At 41.0% G+C, this 21,549-nt stretch overlaps 1 protein-coding gene across 4 annotated transcripts in view; it reads right to left on the reverse strand.

Moving 5' to 3' along the window:
- Window positions 1–21,549, reverse strand: part of LOC140199418 (thioredoxin domain-containing protein 6-like) — a 75,612-nt gene that overhangs the window by 21,654 nt on the left and 32,409 nt on the right. For 3 of the 4 annotated variants that reach the window (XM_072261482.1, XM_072261479.1, XM_072261478.1), the window contains 10 exons: window positions 19,228–19,344; window positions 13,787–13,862; window positions 11,799–11,881; window positions 10,864–10,956; window positions 10,019–10,173; window positions 8,268–8,467; window positions 7,795–7,939; window positions 5,990–6,097; window positions 4,266–4,417; window positions 3–147 (listed from right to left, as the gene is read on the reverse strand). In XM_072261482.1, coding sequence (XP_072117583.1) covers window positions 3–147; window positions 4,266–4,417; window positions 5,990–6,097; window positions 7,795–7,939; window positions 8,268–8,467; window positions 10,019–10,173; window positions 10,864–10,956; window positions 11,799–11,881; window positions 13,787–13,862; window positions 19,228–19,344 — 1,274 coding nt within the window. The remainder of the gene's footprint in view (window positions 1–2; window positions 148–4,265; window positions 4,418–5,989; window positions 6,098–7,794; window positions 7,940–8,267; window positions 8,468–10,018; window positions 10,174–10,863; window positions 10,957–11,798; window positions 11,882–13,786; window positions 13,863–19,227; window positions 19,345–21,549) is intronic. The other variant, XM_072261481.1, reaches the window with a different exon arrangement.

Consider the following 21,549-nt stretch of genomic DNA (forward strand, 5'->3'; position numbering starts at 1 on the left):
ACTCAGTCATATAGTCAATCAGCTTGTCAAAGAATGGCTTGCCCTTGTGTTCCTTGTAGAACTCTTCAGCCAGTTCTCTGCTAAATACTTTTTCTTCCATCTGTGAAATAATAAAGCCTCCTTCTTCAATCTTCTGTACAATCATATCTGCCATAGTTGAAAGTTAAATCACACAAGCAGGTTAACAAAGGCTGCACTCATTCTAATATGATAAAAACAATCATAGCTAGTGAGAGGATAAATATCACAATGATATTGGGAATGTTTTTATGGAATAAGAAATCAAAATGATGAAAATACTTTAAAAAGTGCTGGTGATTGACTTCAGGAAGGAGAAGAGATGTACATGCTCCTGTTTAGATCAATGGCGGTGAGGTTGAAAGGATTGAGAGCTTTGAATTCCCTGGAATAAACACTGCCAATAGTCTGTCCTGACCCAACCATGGTCAAGAAAGAACACCAGCACCTCTACTTCCTCGGAGGTTAAGGAAATTTGCCATGTCCCCATCGAACCTTACTAACCTTTATAGATGCACCATAGTAAGCATCCAACCCAGATGCATCACAGATTCGTATGGCTACTGCTCTGTCTGAGAACGCAATAGGCTTCAGAGAGTTGTGGGCACAGTTCAGCATATTATGATGGACTCTGCCTGCACTCTTCAATGCTTTAGAATGGCAGCCAAATGCATCAAAGGCCCTCCCCACCTCGGACATTCTCTCTTTTTCCCCCTCCTATTGGGTAGAACATTCAAAAGCCTGAAAGCACATACCCCCAGGCTCAAGGGTAGTTTCTGTCCTGCTGCTATAAGAATAATAAACAGATCGCTTGAATGATAGGGTGGACTATTGACCTTACTGCACTTTCACTGTAACTGTAACACATTACTCTAAATGCTGCTGTTGCTTTTCCCCTGTGCTACCTCAATGTGATGAAATGATCTGTATGGATGGCATCAAAACAATGCCTTTCACTGTGCCTCAGGACAAGTGACAATAATAAACCAATTCTGTTACTGTGACAGTATTGTTAAATCTTTCATGAACAAAATTATGCTTGTTTTCACATCAAGAAAGTTTCTTATTTCATTTGGAAAGATTTTGTTGAAATTAAATATGACTGAGTGAAAACTTAAGCAAACTAGTCAGATCTGTATGAACTTGTAATGCAGGACAATCCAAGAGAAGTCCTCATCCTTGTTTACAATTCCCAGCATTAGTTTGTCCAAGCCAGCTCTGGAACCTCCTCTGGTTTCTGCCCAGGTCCAAATCCTCTTATCTCCTTCAAATCTCACCTCACCTTTGCTCCACCAACAATGGCATAAACAAGACTCTGATTTTTTGAAGGGCTTGAAACTGACTTCACAGACAATGCTAGAAACACTCCAACAAAACGGTCGATCTAAATGCCCAAAGTGCCAGAGCTCAAGGATGAAGTTGGTCGAGGCAGTCTTGAGGAGGACTTCATAGAATGCATACATGATAGTTTTCTGAACCTATAAGTGAACATGCTATCTTAGATCTGGTCCTGTGCAATGAGACAGGTAAAATTAGTAACGTTGTAGTTAGGGATCCTCTTGGAAAGAGTGATCACAGTATGGTTAAGTTTCTCATACAAATAGAGGGTGCAATAGTTCAATCTAAAATCTAAATCAGGTATATTATGCCTAAAAAAAGGGAGAATACAAAGGGATGAGGGAAGGAGATGGATAGGATAGACTGGGAACACAGGCTATATGGTGGGACAGTTGAGGAACACTGGAAGACTTTCAAAGAGATTTGCCACGGTGTATATTCCAGTTAAAAGAAGGGACAGTAAGTGTGGAGAGAGCCAGGCTTGGATAACTAAGGAAATAAAAGAAGGCATCAAACTAAAAGCTCAGTTGTACAAAGTTACCAAGAGTAATGAGAAACTGGAAGATTGGGAAAACTTTAAAAAGTAATGAAGAAGCACTAAGCAAGCAATAATGAAAGGGAAGATAGATTATGAAAATAAACTAGCACAAAATATAAAAATGGATAGTAAACATTTTTATAATTATATAAAGTGGAAAAGGGTGGTTAAAATGAACATAGGTCCTTTGGAGGACAAGAAGGGGGAATTGATATTAGGTAATGACGAAATGGCAGAGGCTTTGAATGACTATATTGTGTTGGTCTTCACAATGGAGGATCCATCTAACATGCCAAAAAGAGATGATATGGATGCGATGGGAGGTGAGGACCTCGATACAATAGCTATCACTAAAGAGGTAGTGCTGAGCAAACTTGTGGGCCTAAAGTTAGACAAGTCTCCTGGTTCTGATGGAATGCATCCCAGGGTACTGAAAGAAGCGAGAGCTTATACTTGAGGCATTGGTGATAATTTACCAAAATTCTCTGGACCCTGGGCAGGTCCTGGCAGACTGGAAGGAGGCAAATGTCACACCACTGTTCAAAAAAGGATATAGGCAAAATGCAGGTAACTATAGGCCAACTAGTTTAACATCTGTAGTTGGGAAAATGTTTGACGCTATCACTAAAGAAGAATTAGTGAGGCATCTGGAAAGAAATGGATCCATCAGGCAGACGCAGCATGGATTCAGCAAAGGTAAGTCCTGTTTGACAAACTTACTGGAGTCCTTTGAGGATATAACAAGCAAAGTGGATAGAGGGGTACAGATGGATATTTACTTGGATTTCCAGAAGACGTCTGATAAGGTGCCACATAAAAGACTTATCCATAAGATATGTATGTATAGAGTTGTGGTGATGTATTAGCATGCATAGAGAAGTGATTAACCAATAGAAAGCAGAGAGTTGGGATACATGGGTGCATCTCTGATTGGCAATCAGGCGTGAACGGTGTGCTGCAGGGGTCGGTGCTAGTCTGCAACTGTTAACAAAACAGGTCAATGATCTGGAAGAGGGGACCGAGTGTGGTGTATCTAAGTTTCCTGATGACACTAAATTGAGTGGAAAAGCAAACTGTGCAGAGGATAGAGAGAGTCTGCAGAAAGGTTCAGATAGGTTAAGTAAGTGGGCAAGGGTCTGGCAGATGGAGCACAATGTTGGTAAATATGAGCTCATCTGCTTTGAAAGGAAAAATGGCAGATCAGATTATTATTTAAACAGTAAAAGATTGCAGCATGCTGCTGGGCAGAAAGACTTGGGGAGCGCTTGTGCATGAATCGCAAAAGGTTGGTTTGCAGGTGCAGCAGGCAATCGAGAAGACAAGTGGAATGCCGGCCTTCATTGCGAGAAGGATTGAATTTAAGAGCAGGGAGCTGCAACTGTACAGGGTACTGGTGAGGCCGCACCTGGAGTACTGTGTGCAGTTCTGGTCTCCTTATTTGAGGAAGGATTTACTGGCTTTGGAGGCAGTAAAGAGGAGGTTCACTAGGTTGATTCCAGAGATGATGGGGTTAGACTATGAGGAAAGATTGAGTCACCTGGGACTGTACTCGTTGGAATTCAGAATAATGAGAGGAGATCTTATAGAAACATATAAAATTATGAAAGGGATAGATAAGATAGAGGCAGGAAAGTTGTTTCCAATGATAGGTGAGACTAGAACTAGGGGACATAGTCTCAAGATTCGGGGAGTAAATTTAGGACTGAGATGAGGACGAACTGCTTTTCCCAAAGAATGGTGAATCTGTAGAATTCTCTGCCCAATGAAGCACTGGAGTCTATCTCAGTAAGTATATTTAAGACAAGGTTGGATAGATTTTTGCCTAGTAGGGGAATTAAGGGTTATGGGGAAAAGGCAGAGAGATGGACATGAATCCATGGTTAGATCAGTCATGATCTTATTGAATGGCGGAACAGGCTCGATGGGCCGGATGGCCTACTCCTACTCTTATTTCTTAAGTTCTTAAGGATGTTTTATTCCTATTCATGTTTCCTCCTGGTAGATGGTGCCAACTTTGATAAGATACCTCAGATGAAGCTCCCTCAGAAGACTGATGTTACCAAACATCCCAATGATACTGATGGTAAAAGTACAGCTATACATGAAAAACTGTTAATAGTCTATGTTAGTCAATGGAACTATCCAGCCCACATTTCCCAACTCTGTCTTTGCTATTTCCCATCTTCAAAAGTCTCCAAATGCACCTCTTCCCTTAACGACATACTTAACACTCTTCTGAATAGTTTTTATATATTTATTGAGCATTTATTTAAAACATCTTAAAAATGCATGGTTTTTGATTGATTATGCTATCCTGAATTGCTGGACATTGTTTCTGGTACTGTGTTTGTTTACTGATGTCTCTACATACCTTTGTGATTCTCCATTGCATCAGGTTTGATGACAGCCAGCGTATGTTCCACTTGGAAGAAGAACTTCAGCTCCCTTTCTGCCTCCTCTGGTGTGTTGCTGCCATGCAATTGATTTATTGGAATAGATTCCACTGCAAACCGTGCCCTCAGACTGCCGGGAGGAATGCAATAAATATATTAAATATGATAGATTACAGCGAGGAATGTAATAAATAGCTCATTTGTAGTTTCGAGGCTCCAGTTGGCACACCTGGTCCTGTCTCCAAAGCTACTTGTCCTTTCAAGTTCCCTGAAGGTATCAGTGACACCTCATTCAAACTGTTACTACCTTAGTCAAATGAACACTCAGTGCCATCAGGAGCCCTCAGACGTTGTTCTAACACAATCAAGAAGTGAATCCGGTTTACGTTCACGCTAATACCTTCCCCCACGTTACACTACAGACTGATGACATTGCTGTACTTTCCTCATTTTACTTCACTGCCATCACCAGCGAAACATAATGTAAGGCTTTATTAAAATAACGGATAGTGACAACTTTTTAGATAATGCTATGCCTTTGTCACAAATAAAGCACTTATTTGATCCAAAATATTCTTTGAAAGACCTTTTCCAATCTTTTCAGATCAAATATATTTTCCCCCAGTTTTCTACGCTTTTCTCTTCTCTCTTGAGGGTCGTCATGAGCTAAGGTAGTTCTATGGGTCTGTGGAGTCCTCCTGTATCACATCAGGTGTCCTTTATTCCTGCATTAAGCTAGTTAGTTGCAGTTGGCAGGACACTTCATAATTATTGTCTGGAATTAATATATTGGTCATTCCTCATCCAGCATTCCCATAATGCACATTAGAGCAAGAGCCACCAACTGCCCTTTCGATCAGTGAGATCCCCCAGCAGCTCAGTCCCAGGATTGGATGTCCAGGGGAGCAGGAGGCAAGAGGACCATTGATCCCTTCATACGCGAGTCAGCGGGCCCAGAGTTTAATGCATAGAGTTTGGGGTCCTGTCATCGGCACGTCCAGAGTATGAGGCCTGTAATTCAGGGTCCCAACATCAACTAGTCCTAGGGTCAGTACCGAAGCTTGAAACCTGAAGATCGATTGGAAGCCCAGAAGTCGAGGCCCTGGTCTATGAGTCTGAAGCGCACTGGGGAATTGGAGGCCTTTTGCCTGCAAGTCTGCAAATCCTCTGTGTGTATGGATTGATGGGAGAGAGAAAAGGGCCTTGTTTTGATGCTGTTGCTCTGTGGCCTGTTGTGTTCTGTGTTGTTTTGCTGAGCATTGTGGGCATGCTATGCTGGCACTGAAATGTGTGGTGGCACTTCCATCAGGGCTCTCTCCAGCACATTCTTTGGTTGTGTTGGTTGCTAATGCAAACAACACATTTCACTGCATGTTTTCATGTACCTGAGATCAATAAATGAATCTGAATCGGAACCTGAATCAATCAGTTGTCAGGTCGCCTTTAGAATCAACACGAGTCTACTCGTACAAAACTCAGTTTCAGTACCTCTGTTGCCATTGCTCTGACAGAAGTCAGCTAACTTAGGGCCGTCTGGGGTTAAATATTTATTATTGTCAGATTGGAAGCTACTGAGTCAGCCAATAAACAAAGTCTGTTCATTCTTGACAAGAAGCTAAGGAGGCACGTTTTTATTTTTCATCAAATAAATTCACTCCCAGTCTCTGCAAAGAAAACCTGATGGTCATTTGAAAGGACATACCTTTCAGGGGCTTCTTCTTTCGCTTGACGCACATCTTGAGGCCCTAGCTGATTCCTCCAATGTGAAACAGCATCATTGCTGGCAAGAGCCAAAGCAAGTACAGGCCCACTGCAATACAATACAGGCTAATGTTATCACTGATACAGAAGTTTAGTGGGTAAAATACAAGCAGAATACAGACTGCTGATGCTTCAATGGAGCTTCTGTTTGGCTGAGATGATAAAGTCCCCCATGGCGGGCAAATTGTTTTGTAATACTGCATTTTTTATCATAATGTTCATGGAAAATATTCCTTCAAGGAAAAAGTCAAGGCAGGTGTTGATATTGATGGATGCAATCTACCACCCCAGAGACCTGAAACATTCTGTAGTCAAGGAGTACTGCCTGAGTTTGCAAGAGAGCTTCAGTAATATTCATTTATTATTTTGGGGTGGAAAGGTCAAAGCTCCTTCACTCAGGTGAACTTAATCGAAGGGATTTTTTTTTCCCCAAAGGCAGCCAGTTAGCCTCCAAGTGAAGTCACTGATCAGCTTACCAAAGGCTTGGACCCTTTCAGAATGCCTAAGAAATGTTTAAGATCTCTGAGATGAGATGATGTAAGATCCATCATGGACCTCGAGATAGGCTTCTGTCAAGTAATTATGGGTTACTCAGATTGCAAAGTATTCTTTGTACCAAAGGGTTATAGGGAAGCAATCCAACAAACTTGAAGACAGCTTTATTTGACTATTCCATGATTCTTACATTTCAATCTGGTAAACTAGTTTCAATATTTTAAGCGATTAGATGAATCCTGACTAATTTTTAAACTCCCTTTCAATTTATTGAACATTATAACATGGATCGAATCAAAATCAAGACAATATGTTTTTAATATTTATTATTATGGAAACGTTCATTGATATACACAGTACATTGGTTAACAAGATTACAGCAACTGTATTTATAAAGAAATAAAATACTGCTGTTGCTGGAAAAGATTAAACCAGAATATGCAGGAAATACTCAGCAAGTCAGGCAGAGTTTACAAAGTACTTTTTCAAATCAGCAAAATTAAAGGTATATGGGTTTTGAATATTTAAAGGAAGAAATAGGACAGGATGAAGGCGGGAGCAAGAGAAAGAGCTGACAATAGGCCATTACTGTATAACAAAATGATAGTCCATTATAACAAAAGCTTGGTGCAAAATGCAGAATGGTTTTCTAAATTTACCAAGGGAATTTGAAAGGAATTCTAGAAATCCTTTGAGTGTGGTCTCCCCATATTTTGGAGTTGGTGTGACTGTTTTGCAGAACAAAATCCAATATTTCATTATGAGCTTACAATCTCTCGTTCTCTGTATACCTGTCACCTCAACCTTTCTACTTTATGTTGCTCCAACATAAGGAACAAAAGCCTATCTGAAAATGAGGAAATAATAATGAATTCAATAATTTAAGATTATCAACTTAAATGTTTTTATTTCAAATTATTTGCCTTACCACACATATACAGCATACATGTGGTACTATTCAAGGCATTCTGTAATATGTCCAACACTTTATTTATTTTTTATGTGTTTCTACAATAGAGCTACAGAAAAAAAACATCAACTAAATGGAGATTTATACATTGCAAAACAAACAAGTCCAATATATAATTCACAACAATAAAAAAGCACCCAAAATAAAATCATGTAAGATTAGTATCCACCCCAACCTCCCACTGAGAAAAAAACCCAGGCCAACCATTTCTGTGTATAAACCATTTCTGTGTATATGTCCAACACACAAATGCTAAATATAACAATTGTGAGTAATGGTACCTGGTCATGTTCTGAAGCAGTGCTGGGAAATATTCTGCTTCCGTGTGCTCTCTGTAAAATTCATAAACTTGTTGTTCTGTAAGTAAGATCTCCTTCTGCATGGCTATTGTTAAGCCAGCCTCATTAATCTTCTGCAGGATGGATTCTACACAGCAGGAATAAAGAATTAACACACGTGGAGTGACAAAAATTGTGTTGTTCATATTTTCAGAAAGCCTTAAATGATTTAAAATTAAAGTCTAATGGTAAGACTGAGGATGATATTAAAACTCAAAAGTTATGTTGTGAAAACCAGAGATTTTTGATCAAAATGAGCAGGAACGAGTAACTGGACTCCACAAGGAGTCTTTAGCATTTTCAGTTCTTTCTGTACTTTGTTCTCTCCCTTTATCAGATTGAACACTGTGTAAATCGGTGTGGATAGGGCCATATTCGGGGGAACTGTGGTGCAATGCTACACAAATTATTCTCACCCTTCTTATCCTTTAAGATATCCGGCCTGATCAGAGCCAAGGTCTTCTCCACACGTTGGCCAGTCTCAGCATCATTATGGGCCTCAGAGCCGGCCCCAAAGCTGGGGAAGAAAAACGCAAGTTCCCTGGCAGCCTGTTCCTTGTCATCACATCCATGAACTGCATTGAAGAGCTTCTCAGTACCGTATAGAGCTCGGAGACTTTGGGGGAAAAATATCCATTAGGAATTAAAAAGCAGTAAGCACACCAGGTAAGCGCTCTGTGCTTTTGCTGTTACTATTCAAAGCAAATAATTTGGCATATATAATGCGTGACTTACATATTATTGTCTTTTTATTGCATATTTTAAATTATGTCTAAGAGTGTTTTCTTCTCTCCCACATTGAATATCTTTCAGGATTGAGGAATTGTGAATGGGAAACTAGGTAATCTGATCTTAAGTGATGTTGAGAGTTCACAGCTAAAATCTTAAGTATTTATTGCCAATAATCATGAAATGCAGATAATTTCCAACAAGTAAATCACCCTCACCTTGCTTTCAACACTGTTACCAATTATGAATCTCCCACCATTACCATCTTGAGAGCCACCATTCAGCAGAAGCTTAATTGGAGAAGCCACATAAATAGTGTGGCTACAACTGAAGGCCACATTTTAGATACTCTGTAGTGAGTAGAATACCACCAGACTTCACAACATCATTCTAATGTCCACAAGACCCAGGACACTCATACAGATACAGCAAGACAAATGGTGTATTGGTCTTAATTGCAAAATGATGGAATACAAGAGCAGAGACATCTTGCCTCAACTACATAGAGCCCTGTGAGATTCCATTGGTAATATTACGTGCAGGTCTTGTTTCTCTACCTGAGTAAGGATATCCTTGCAGTAGAGGGGTTCCAGACAAGGTTTGCCTGATAAATCCCTGAGATGGTAAAGAGAGATAAAGCCAGCCCTCTAGGGATCAAAAGAATGGGATGCAACCTCATTCAAACATACAAAGTGTTCATGGGGCTTGACAGTATAGATTCAGTTTTGATTCCTCCTCAACCTGGTGTGTCTAAACCAGGGTCACAGTCTCAAAATAAGGTAGCTACCTCAGGGCAGAGATGAGAAATTTCTGCACCAAGACCCAGAAGGGTGTGGAAGCTCAGGCTGAGTATACTCAAAACAAAAACTGATTGATTTTTAGACTCAAGTTAATCAGGGTAAAAGTGATTCCAATAAAAATGTGGATTCAAAGTAAAATATCAGTAATGACATTGAATAGCAAACCTTTACCGTTTCGACTTATCACCTTCCAGCTTCTTAATTCATCCTCCCCCCCATCCGCCCATCTACCCCCTCACTTGGTCTCACCTATCACATGCCAGTTTATATTCCTCCCCCCCCCCCACACCTTAGTCTGGCTTCTTCCATCTTCCTTCCAGTCTTGATGAAGGGTCTCGGCCTGACATGCCAACTATTTATAACCCTCCATAGACATTGCCTGACCCGCTGAGTTCCTCCAGTATTTTGTGTGCGATACAGTAACCTTTACTATTTAGAATTGCAACAGTTCAAGAAAATGAGTCACCACCATCTTTTCAAGGGTATTTACAGGTAGGCAATAAATGCTGGACTTCTCTATGGCTTAACATCCCAGTGCTGAGGTAGTTGGTTTAATTTCTTCAAATCCTTAATGCTACCCAGATCAAACCACAGCAGTCAGTAGGACAAAGTTTGGGAGTTCCTTGGTGCTCCAGTACCTTTCAGGTTTCTCCTGTTTTGCAATTTCGACATCAGTTGGGCCAATGAACTCTTTCCACAGAGGAATGACTTCATCTGTTCCTTCAGGTTCGGATATGACCAGAGCACGGCAGGGACCACTTGACATGAAGCGAATTAGCTCTTCGAAATGAGACTTTAATGTCAAGAACAAACAATGTTTGAAAATCAGTATACATTTTTAGATTAATCTTTTATGGTACAATATTTTCTTCCTTTTCTCTTCCTTCAGACTTCCTTTGACTGTTTAGTACTATGGCATTGGGTTGATGACTAATAAACCAGGCTTCCTTTGTTGCTGTTGAGTCTCACCACTGTCACTCATTTTCTGTTTTAAGTCATAAGCAGAGATACCTAGAAAGACAATTTTCTTTCAGGGAAAAAGGAATCCTCTTTTTCATGGCCACTCACCTGGTAGCAGAGTAGGAAGGCATTCCATCACATAGCATTAGGGTGAAAAGTTTATATCTTATTCCAGTTTTCTGAATTCATTGGGAAAGTGGGCATATGTATAAAATGACCTGACAGAGTAGATAACTCCCCTTGGATGGAGCATCTAAAAGCAGGAATTACAGTCTCTGAATTGGCTTTCAGGAGCAAGATGAGAAATTTCCACAGCAAGGCGATAGTGATTCATTGCAATTTTCTACCTGAGGACTCTGGAGATTTGGAGTCTCAGTTGCTGAGTATATTCAAGACAATTGATGGATTTTGAGAGGTTCCAGGGATCAAGGTATATGGGGTTACAGCAGAGTTACAGGTTTTTGACATCAATCTTTTATTCCAATTTAGCAAGACCCAGATACCTGGTGCTTTTCACACCCACCTCCTCTGACTGATGTTGGTAGAGGCCTCGTGCCTCATCTTCTGTTAATGTCCGCTCCTCTTGGCAGATAATTTCAAAGCCTGCTTCCTGAACCTAAGCAGACCAAGAGATATTAGGGGTTCAGTGTTTTCAATTCTGAAAATTACAGAAACATTGGTGTATCATATAATCAAATATTCCTACCATAACAATGTTGTAAAATTACTCCTGGATCCAAAAATATTATTGGCATTCAAGCAACCATAGGTCATAGATTTATAGTGTAATATGACAAAGAATTCCACCTCATTTCATTTTTAAGGTAACATCCCTTTGTTTCAGCCTGTGCCTCTCCTCCTTTTGGAAACATCCTCTTCACACCCATTGTATCCAGGCCTTTCAGTATCTATTAGGTTTCAATGAGATCCTTTCTCATCCTAATGAACCCCATTGATTTTCCATTCTAGTTTAAAAACCGAAAACATTTTCTGTCAGCAAAACAAAAATAACATTGCAAAGACTCAAGTAGGTTAGACAGCATCTGTGGAGCAGTAAACAGAGGGTCTTGAGGATCAAAAATTTACATCTGAATAAAAAAAACAAACAAACTGCTGGAGGAACTCAGTGGATCCGATAGCAGCTGTAGAAGTAAAGAAGTCAACATTATGGGCCAAGACCCCGTGTAAGATCCTTCCTTAAATCTGAATAATTTGAAACATTAATTTTGTTTCTTCCTCCATGGAATCTGACTACCAACTTTAGCTGTATTTTGTTTCTGTTGTATTCTTTACACTTTACATCAGTACATCACTACTAGTTCTATCTCCAGGGATTTCAAGATTCAAACATCAGAGTGGAATTAAAATACAAAGCTGAGTTGCAAACCTGTAAATTGACTGACACTAAATACCCTCAAATAATTTTTAACATTAATGGTTTGAAATTCTGCTTCTCACCTTCATTATTATTTCATCTGCTTTCCCATGAGCCACAGCATCAGGTTTGATGATTGCAACCGTGAATGCCTTATTGGCAGTAACTGCATCAAATGAACACAGAGTTTGTGATACACATGAGGAATTCACTTTTATTGAATAGTTTAGTGAAAAGATTTAGGAACACAGGTAAAGCAGTCAAACTATTGAGCTGGCCAGGATTTAAAGCACTTGGGAATATATTTCAGTATGTATCTTACTGCTGCCCCCTAAGGGTTGATGTACCAACTACACTGTGGAAACATGTTTACAGTTTTGCTGGTTTTCTCCTCTTTACTCCCTTGTTGTTTATAACAGTCAGCCTGACTCGTGTGGCGCCAATCAGAATTAACACTCACAACATCCTGGTTCAAGTTCTGAAGGCCTGAGGCTGAAACTTTAATCTGACACTGAAGAAGTACTGCACACATTTTTGTGACGGGACCTTAAGCCAGGATCTCATCTACCCTTTCAAATGGTTATAAGCATTCCCATAGCACTATTTCAGAAAGAATTTCTAGTGTCCTGGCCAGTACATCACTTAATCAACAACACCAACAGCAACTTATCTGGTCATTGCCTTACTCCTAATTATGGACACTTGCTGTGTGCATTGTATTTTCTACATCATGAGAGTATCTGTTTAAGATGCACTTGACTAGCTGAAAAGGGTTTTTAGATATCGTCAGGATATAAATGATGAAACTTAAAGCCAAGTCCTTCTTTCATTTGAAAGTGACTAACCTTTAAGATTATACAGGTCACCAGAGCCAATCTGACACTTCATCCTGACAGCGTTTCCAAGCTGGTGTAAAAATATTGAGCTATTACCATCTATTACCAAGTTTATACATGGGAATGTTCCCATCAGTGATTACATAAAAGGAAACTGATAGGGTCATTGCATCGAATGGAAAAAAAACTACAAAAAGTAGTGGATACAGCCCAGTAGTGGATACAGGTTAAGCCCTCCCCACCACTGTGGACTTTTACAAAGACAGCTGTCACAATAAATCAGCATCTATCATCAAGGACTCCCGCCATCTAGGCTATGCTCTTCTCTCACTACTGTCATCAGAAAGGAGTTACAGGAGCCTGAGGTTCCATGACACAAGGTTCAGGAAGTTACCACTCCTCAAGCATCAGGCTCTTGAACCAGAGGGGATAAATTTACTCACCCCAACACCAAATCTGATTCTACAACCTACGGACTCTCTTCTAAAGACTCTGCAACTCGTTTTCTCAATATCTGTTGCTTACTTATTACATTTTTTCTTTTCATTTTGTATTTGCGCAGTTTGTTGTCTTTTGCACATTAGTTGCTTTTCCCTGTCATGTGCATTTTTTCATTGATTCTATTGTGTTTCTTTCTACTTACTGTGAATGCCTGTAAGAAAACAAATCACAGGGTTGTATATGTTGACATACATTTACATTGTATGTTGAACATCCAACCTTTCTCTAGTTCTGCAGAATTACCTATACATTGCCTTAACTAAGATCAGGTGATACTGTACACATCAATAATTGAATATGTAACTTCCTGATCTGCGTGTGACAGGACTGCACCATCAAGCGAACTTACTTCCAGAGACATTAACAGTTCTTTCCTACTTGGTCTTGTTAATATTGTTACTAGGTATAAATGTCCAGAAATATAACTAAGTCACTGTGGTGTTACGTTGCTCCAGAAAGGAGCTGATAGTAGAAATACAAGATGACAGGAAAAATCCATGAGTAACTGCTTTTTGGCTGACAGTGGTTGGGAACATCTGCAACATGAAGATTTCTTCCCATATGATGTTTTCAAGGACCTCCACTTTCCCTTGTCATTCTAAGTAACTGAGCTGATGCTCCCTCCTCCACTCTATCAAAGGGAGGCAGTGGGTCATCTTGATGGCATCCTTTTGACATTCATTGCTTCAATGGTCCAAGTAGCCTAATTATGCTCCTATATCTTATGGTCTTACCGAGTTCTTTCTCTTCATCAACTGGCAGCACTGTCACTTCCTCGTCATCTTCTTTTACTAAACCTCCATCTTTGATCTAAATCCAAAAGCAAACCATGGCTTTGGTTGGTTGCCTTGTTGAGACACTTGAACAATTTTTATGACAGGATTAGACAAAGAAGATATTTCACTGAGGTGCATAGACTTATGAATAAAGATAAATTGAATCCCAAGTATCTACATTCCGTAACAAAAAGTTTTTTCTTAACCAGAGAACATGTATCAGTAATAGATGGCTCGGCAATAACTGCAGACGAATGATTCAAATGTTCGGATTCAGATTCTGATGGAGATGCAGACTTACTTATAATATGTACGTTGAAACATACAGTGAAACGTGTTGTTTGTTTTCTTAAGACTCCATGTGCATCTCCCTAAATAATACAATTCTAATAAAATTTATCATTCAAGGATTTAAGGGTGTTGATAGATCAGTTTGAAAAAAACTTGCAAGGACTAGATACCCATATAAAAATGAGAGGTGATTAAAAATAAAACGTTCCATTTCTCAGAGTCACAGAAAAGAACGGCACAGAAACAGGCCCCTCAGGCCCACCTAGTCTGTGCCAAACCATTTAAACTGCCTATTCCCATCAACTTCCACGGAATCATAGACCTCCATATCCTAACCATCCATGTACCTATCCAAACTTCTCTTAAACATTAAAATCAAGCTTGCATGCACCACTTGCACTGGCAGCTCATTCCACACTCTCACACCCCTCTGAATGAAGAGGATTTCCCTCATGTTCCCCTTAAACTTTTCACCTTTCACCCTTAACTCATGACCTCTAGCTGTAGTCCCACCCAACCTCAGTGGAAACAGCCTGCTTGCATTTATCCCATCTATACCTCACATAATTTTGTATACCTCTATCAAGTCTCCCCTCAATCTTCTATGTTCCAAGGAACAAGTTCAAATCCTGCCCAATCTTTCCTTACAGCTCATTCAAATTTGCCTCAAGGCAGCAAGTATCTCGTCCTCTGTATTCTATATAGGGTCCATGAAGTTCATGCTGCTTTGCCTCTGTTATATGGATTCTGTGTCCATCTCCTGAGTAAATACAGATGCAAAAAATTCATTTAATAGCTCCCCCATCTCTTTTTGCTCCATCCATGGATTACCATTCTCATCTTCTAGAAAACCAATTTTGGCCGTTGCAATCCTTTCTCTTAACATATCCTAACGGGAGTAAGGGGAGGCCATGGCTGACAAGGGAAGTAAAGGACAGTATAAAAATAAAAGAGAAGAAGTACAACATAGCAAAGACGAGTGGGCAGCTGGAGGATTGGGAAACTTTTGAAGAGCAACAGAAGGTAACTAAAAAGGCAATATGCGGAGAAAAAATGAGGTACGAAGGTAAACTAGCCAAGAATATAAAGGAGGATAGTAAACGCTTCTTTAGGTATTTGAAAAGGAAAAAAATAGTTAAGACCAAAATTGGGCCCTTGAAGACAGAAGCGGGTGAATTTATTATGGGGAACAAGGAAATGGCAGACGAGTTGAACAGGTACTTTGGATCTGTCTTCACTAGGGAAGACACAAACAATCTCCAAGATATAATAGTGGCCAAAGGACCTAGGGTAATGGATAAACTGAAGGAAATTTATATTAGGCAGGAAATGGTGTTGGATAGACTGTTGGGTCTGAAGGCTGATAAGTCCCCGGGACCTGATGGTCTGCATCCCAGGGTACTTAAGGAGGTGGCTTTAGAAATCGTGGATGCATTGGTAATCATTTTCCAATGTTCTATAGATTCTGGATCAGTTTCTGTGGATTGGAGGGTGGCTAATGTTGTCCCTCTCTTCAAGAAGGGAGGAAGAGAGAAAACAGGGAATTATAGACTGGTTAGCCTGACGTCGGTGATGGGAAAGATGCTGGAGTCGATTATAAAAGATGAAATTACGATACATCTGGATGGCAGTAACAGGATCGGTCTGAGTCAGCATGGACTTATGAAGGGGAAATCATGCTTGACTAATCTTCTGGAATTTTTTGAGGATGTAACTATGAAAATGGACAAGGGAGAGCCAGTGGATGTAGTGTACCTGGACTTTCAGAAAGCCTTTGATAAAGTCCAACATAGGAGATTAGTGGGCAAAATTAGGGTACATGGGATTGGGGGCAGAGTACTGACATGGATTGAAAATTAGCCGGCTGACAGAAAACAAAGAGTAGTGATTAATGGGTCCCTTTTGGAATGGCAGGCGGTGACCAGTGGGGTACCACAGGGTTCAGTGCTGGGACCACAGCTGTTTACACTATATATTAATGATTTAGACGAGGGAATTAAAAGTAACATTAGCAAATTTGCCGATGACAGAAAGCTGGGTGGCAGTGTGAAATGTGAGGAGGATGTTATGAGAATGCAGGGTGACTTCGACAGGCTGGGTGAGTGGGCAGATGCAGTTTAATGTGGATAAATGTGAGGTTATCCACTTTGGTGGTAAGAACAGGAAGGCAGATTATTATCTAAATGGGGTCAAGTTAGGAAAAGGGGAAGTACAACAAGATCTAGGTGTTCTTGTACATCAGTCACTGAAAGCAAGCTTGCAAGTACAGCAAGCAGTGAAGAAAGCTAATGGCATGCTGCCCTTCATAACAAGGGGAATTGAGTATAAGAGCAAAGAGGTCCTTCTGCAGCTGTACAGGGCCCTGGTGAGACCACACTTGGAGTACTGTGTGCAGTTTTGGTCTCCAACTTTGAGGAAGGACATTCTTGCTATTGAGGGAGTGCAGCGTAGGTTCGCAAGGTTAATTCCCGGGATGGTGGGACTGTCATATGTCGAAAGATTGGAGCGACTGGGCTTGTATACTCTGGAATTTAGAAGGCTGAGAGGGGATCTTATTGAAACATATAAGATTATTAAGGGATTGGACACGCTGGAGGCAAGAAGTATGTTCCTGCTGATGGGTGAGTCCAGAACCAGAGGCCACAGTTTAAGAATAAAGGGTAGGCCATTTAGAATGGAGTTGAGGAAAAACTTTTTCACCCAGAGAGTGGTGGACATATGGAATGCTCTGCCCCAGAAGGCCGTGGAGGCCGTCTCTGGATGCTTTCAAGAAAGAGATGGATAGAGCTCCTAAAGATAGCAGAATCAACGGTTATGGCGATAAGGCAGGAACTGAATACTGATTGTGGATGATCAGCCATGATCACAGTGAATGGCGGTGCTGGCTCGAAGGGCTGAATGGCCTTCTCCTGCACCTATTATTTATTGTCTATATATCTGAGTGCCCCTTAGGATTCTCTTTCACTTTGTCTAAGGCAACTTCATGCCTTCTTTTAGCCCTCCAGATTTCTTTCTTAAGTGTACTTTTACATTTCTTATCCTCCATAAGCACTACATTTGTTCCTACCTGCCTATACCTGCTATGCACCTCCTTTCTTTTTCTTAACCAGGGCCACAATATCTCTTGTAAACCAAGGTTCTTCAAACCTGTTATCTTTACCTTTTATTCTGACAGGCACATACAAGCTTTGTATTCTCAAAATTTCACTTTCTAAGGCTTCCCACTTATGAAGTACACCTTTGTCGGAAAACAGCCTGTTCCTATCCACATTTGCCAGGTCCTTTCTGGTACCATCAAAATTGGCCTTTCTCCAATTTAGAGTTGCAACTCGCCAACCTGACCTATCTTTTGTCATAGTTACTTTGAAACTAAAGGCATTATGATCACTAGATACAAAGTAATCCCCTACACAATGTCCATTAACCTGCTCTGCCTCATTCCCGAATAGCAGATCAAGTACCTCCCACTATCTCATTGGGACTTCTATGTATCTCGTGGGGACTTCTATGTACTGATTAAGGAAAACACCTGAGCACATTTGACAAACTCTATCTCATCTAGTCCTTTTATAGTTTGGAAGTGCCAGTCAATATGTGGAAAGTTAAAATCACCTACTATAACATCCTTATGTTTCTGGCAAGTCTGCGATCTCTCCACAAATTTGTTCCTCTAAATCCCATGGACTGTTGAGTGGTTTATAATATAGCCTCATCAACATGGCCATACCATTCTTATTTCTTAGTTTCACCCCGAAAGCCTCACTTGACAAGTTATCCTGCCTGTCCTGACTGAGCACTGACTAGTAATGCTACCTTTCCTCCTTTAATCATTCCTGCTCTGTCACACGTAAAACAATGGAACCCCGGAATATTGAGCTGCCAGTCCTTCTCCTCCTGCAACCAAGTCTCACTAATAGAAACAATATCATAATTCCACATGCCCTGAGCTCATCTGCCTTTCCTATGATGCTCTTGCATTGAAATATATGCAGCACAGAACAATACCCTCATCATGCTCAAACTTTTGATTCCTGACTTTGTCTGAGGTCTTAGCAACATCCGTCTCCACTAACTGTTTTGGCCCTCTGGTTCCTACTCCCCTGCAACTGTAGTTTAAATACCTCATGCAGCACGAGGAAACCTTCCCGCTATGATATTAGTCTACTTCCAGTTCAGGGGCAAACCAACCCACCTTCTCTGGAAGAGAGCACAATGATCCAAAAATGTGACAACTCCCTCCTACACCAATTCCTTAGCCACATGTTTAACGGTAAAATATTTCTATTTCTGGCCTTACTAGCATATGGCACGGGTAGCAATCCTGAGATCACCACCCTGGAGGTCCTGTCCTTTAACTTTGCATCTCACTCCCTGAATTCACTTTGCAGAACATCACCACGCTTCCCACCCATGTCATTGGTACATACGTGGACCAGGACCTCTTGGCTGTTCACCCTCCCGCTTAAGACATTTGAGATGTCCTGGACCCTGGCAGCAGGGAGGCAACATAGGCATCCAGGAATCTCAATCTCATCCACAGAACCTCCTTTCTGTTCCCCTATCTAACGAATCCCCTATCACCACAGCTCGCCTCTTCTCCCCCCTTTCCTTCTGAGTCACAGAGCCAGACTCAATGTTAGAGACCTAACCACCATGACCTTCCTCTGCTACGTGATTTCCCCCAACAGTATCCAAAGTGGTCTACCTATTTTTGAGGAAGATGGCCACAGGGATACTCTGCAAGGGCTGTTTAACCCCTTTCTCCTTCCTGACTGTCACGCAGTTTCCTGTGTCCTGCACCTTAGGTGTAACTACCTACCTACATGTCCTAACTATCACTCTCTCAGCCTCCCAAATGATCCAGAGTTTATTGAATTGCAGCTCCAACTCCTTAACATGGAGTGTTAGAAGCTGCAAATGGATGCACTTCTCGCAGGTGTAGTCGTCAGGGATACTGGAGGTCTCCCTGCCTTCCCACATCCTGCAAGAAAAGCATTCCATCATCCTATCTGGCACCTCTACTGTACTAACTGACTGAATATAAAGGAAAAACAATTAAAGACAATAGTTTGGAATCAGTACTTTTTTTTTGTCATTACTGTTCTCACCACTTTCCGGTCAGCTCCCTCTTCAAGCACCTTCTTTTCTGCAACTAAATGTTCGAGAATGGTTTTCTGGAGCAACGGTGTATTCGCCCCTCTCACAACTGCAACCAGCTGACCTCCCTGAAACACAGAAAGTGCAAGAGTGGTAAGTTTAAAATGTAAGGGTAAGCTTCACAACAAGCTCACCTTCCATGTGAGCTCAGTGCCTCAACAGTTAACGGCCAGTTGACATTCCTAGCAGATGTGTCAGTAGACAAATGGAAAAATCTGGCAGTTGCTCTACAGTGTAGGTGAAGGTAACACAGCCAAGACAGCATTTGCTGACTTATATATTCCACTGGAGCCTCCTCTTACCCTAGCTCTTCTACTTCAGTGAGTAAAACCCTTCATTTGAACCTTGCACAGGAAAATGTTCATGCCTTTCCATTAGATTTCATGACATGTATTTGGTATTATAATTATATTGTTTTTAAGTGTATTTAAATACATGTAGCCCCCCTGGCCAACCTCAGGGTCACTCGGCTCGCTGTCATCTAGGGAAACAGCCCTCAATCCTGGCACACTGGGTAATAGTTTGTGTGGATGCTGTGTGATGTACCCCACCCCGCCCAAATAACAGACAATACACCAGATACGATTAAATGATTTACAGTTTATAGATATTACTGGAACTATATAATTAATAAAGAATAAAATATAAAAGGTGCCACACTTATCAAAGTTCAATTTCTTCACACACAAACAGTTGGAGCTCAGGACCCTTCTTCACCCTGCGACCCCTCGGACCACCTCGACCGGCCGCCTGGGACCAACAACAGTGGTTGACCAGATGCTCCACACGAGCCCGTCTCCATCTCCCCTCCTCGCCGAATGCTCCGCTCAGGGTCCAATCCCATTAGCGGACTTACAGCACCCGGTCCATTCTCTGTCTCTCTCTCTCCAGCCTTCTCCCTCAAAATCCCGCGCATACAAATCTTCCAGATACACCAAAGTCATAACAATTATCCCAATTGGTTCATAGCATCCTCTTATCACCCCCTAACCCACAACAAGCTGCTAATGCAAAACTTTCTCAGTGTTTAATATAACAAAGAAGCATTCCCAAGTATAACATAACAAATAAGCCATTTTAGTAACATAAAAGACGAAACCCCCTTACATACATATACAAGCACTTGACTTTACCAAGTGCTGGTAAATAGGATTAGTCTACTTGGGTTGGCATGGACAGGGTGGAACAAAGGATCTGCTTCCACGCTGTACCACTTTTTTTTAAAAGGCATTATGAAGTAAATGATTAATCATAGTGCTAACCATTTCTCCGCTCTGTTTCCAGATCCCTTATTTACCTAGCAACTGATGGTCATCACCGTTTGTCCCAGATATGACCTCTGGAGCCAGGGAGGATAAACTTCCTTCTTCTTGCTCCTTGTCTTCCTTTGACATGGAGACCAAAATGAACCAATCGTCATTATAATCCAGTGCCTTATTTGGTTTCCTCTCATGGCATTAACCCTGAAAAGAAGTTCCCGCCCACTAAGTAACAGTGTTCCCCTTCTAAAATAACCCAGCTGGGCCTGAGTAAGTAATTAGCAATGCAAGCCAGGAATCGATGGGTCGTAGTTCTGCCAAAATGCTGATAGAGTCTCAGAAGCATTTCTCAATGTTGAGTTCAGGTGCAGATCACCTTTAATGTAATTAAGTGAGCAAAAGGGACAAATGGCCTATTTATTGGTACTTACCATGAAAGAGGTCATGGAGGTCAGGGAATTCACAGAAGAGAAAAATAATGCCCTAAAATGATCAATGTTATAAAAGAAGAGCTGCTGGTAGTCATGAGATGGGTAAATCCCCGGGGTCTGATCCAGTGTATCATTACAGATTGTGGGAAGGAAGGGAAGAAATTCCTGGGGATCTGCAAGGCAATTTTGTATCCTCCTTAGGAATGGCTGAGGTACTGATATCTGGAGGACGGTTACTGTTGTGCAAGCACTAGCCAATGAACTACAGGCTGCCGAGCCTAACATTATCTATGGGTAAGTTACTAGAAGGGATTCTAAGAGAACAGGATCTACCACATTTGTAAAGACAAATACTGAAAAGAAATAGTCAACATGACGACTCATGTGTGGGCAATTATGTCTCACTTAATTGATATTTTGAAGAGGACAGAGAGGACATTGTCTACATGGACATTAGCAAGGCTTTTGACAAGGTCTGGCATGGTAGGCTGATTCAGAAGGAGAGATCATGTGGGATCCAGTGTGAGCAAGCAAATTGGATTTTAAAAAATGGTGGAAGGAGTCAGGGGGTGATAGTGGAGAG

Source organism: Mobula birostris, chromosome 6 (assembly GCF_030028105.1).
Source record: "Mobula birostris isolate sMobBir1 chromosome 6, sMobBir1.hap1, whole genome shotgun sequence".
NCBI classification, from domain to species: Eukaryota; Metazoa; Chordata; class Chondrichthyes; order Myliobatiformes; family Myliobatidae; genus Mobula; species Mobula birostris.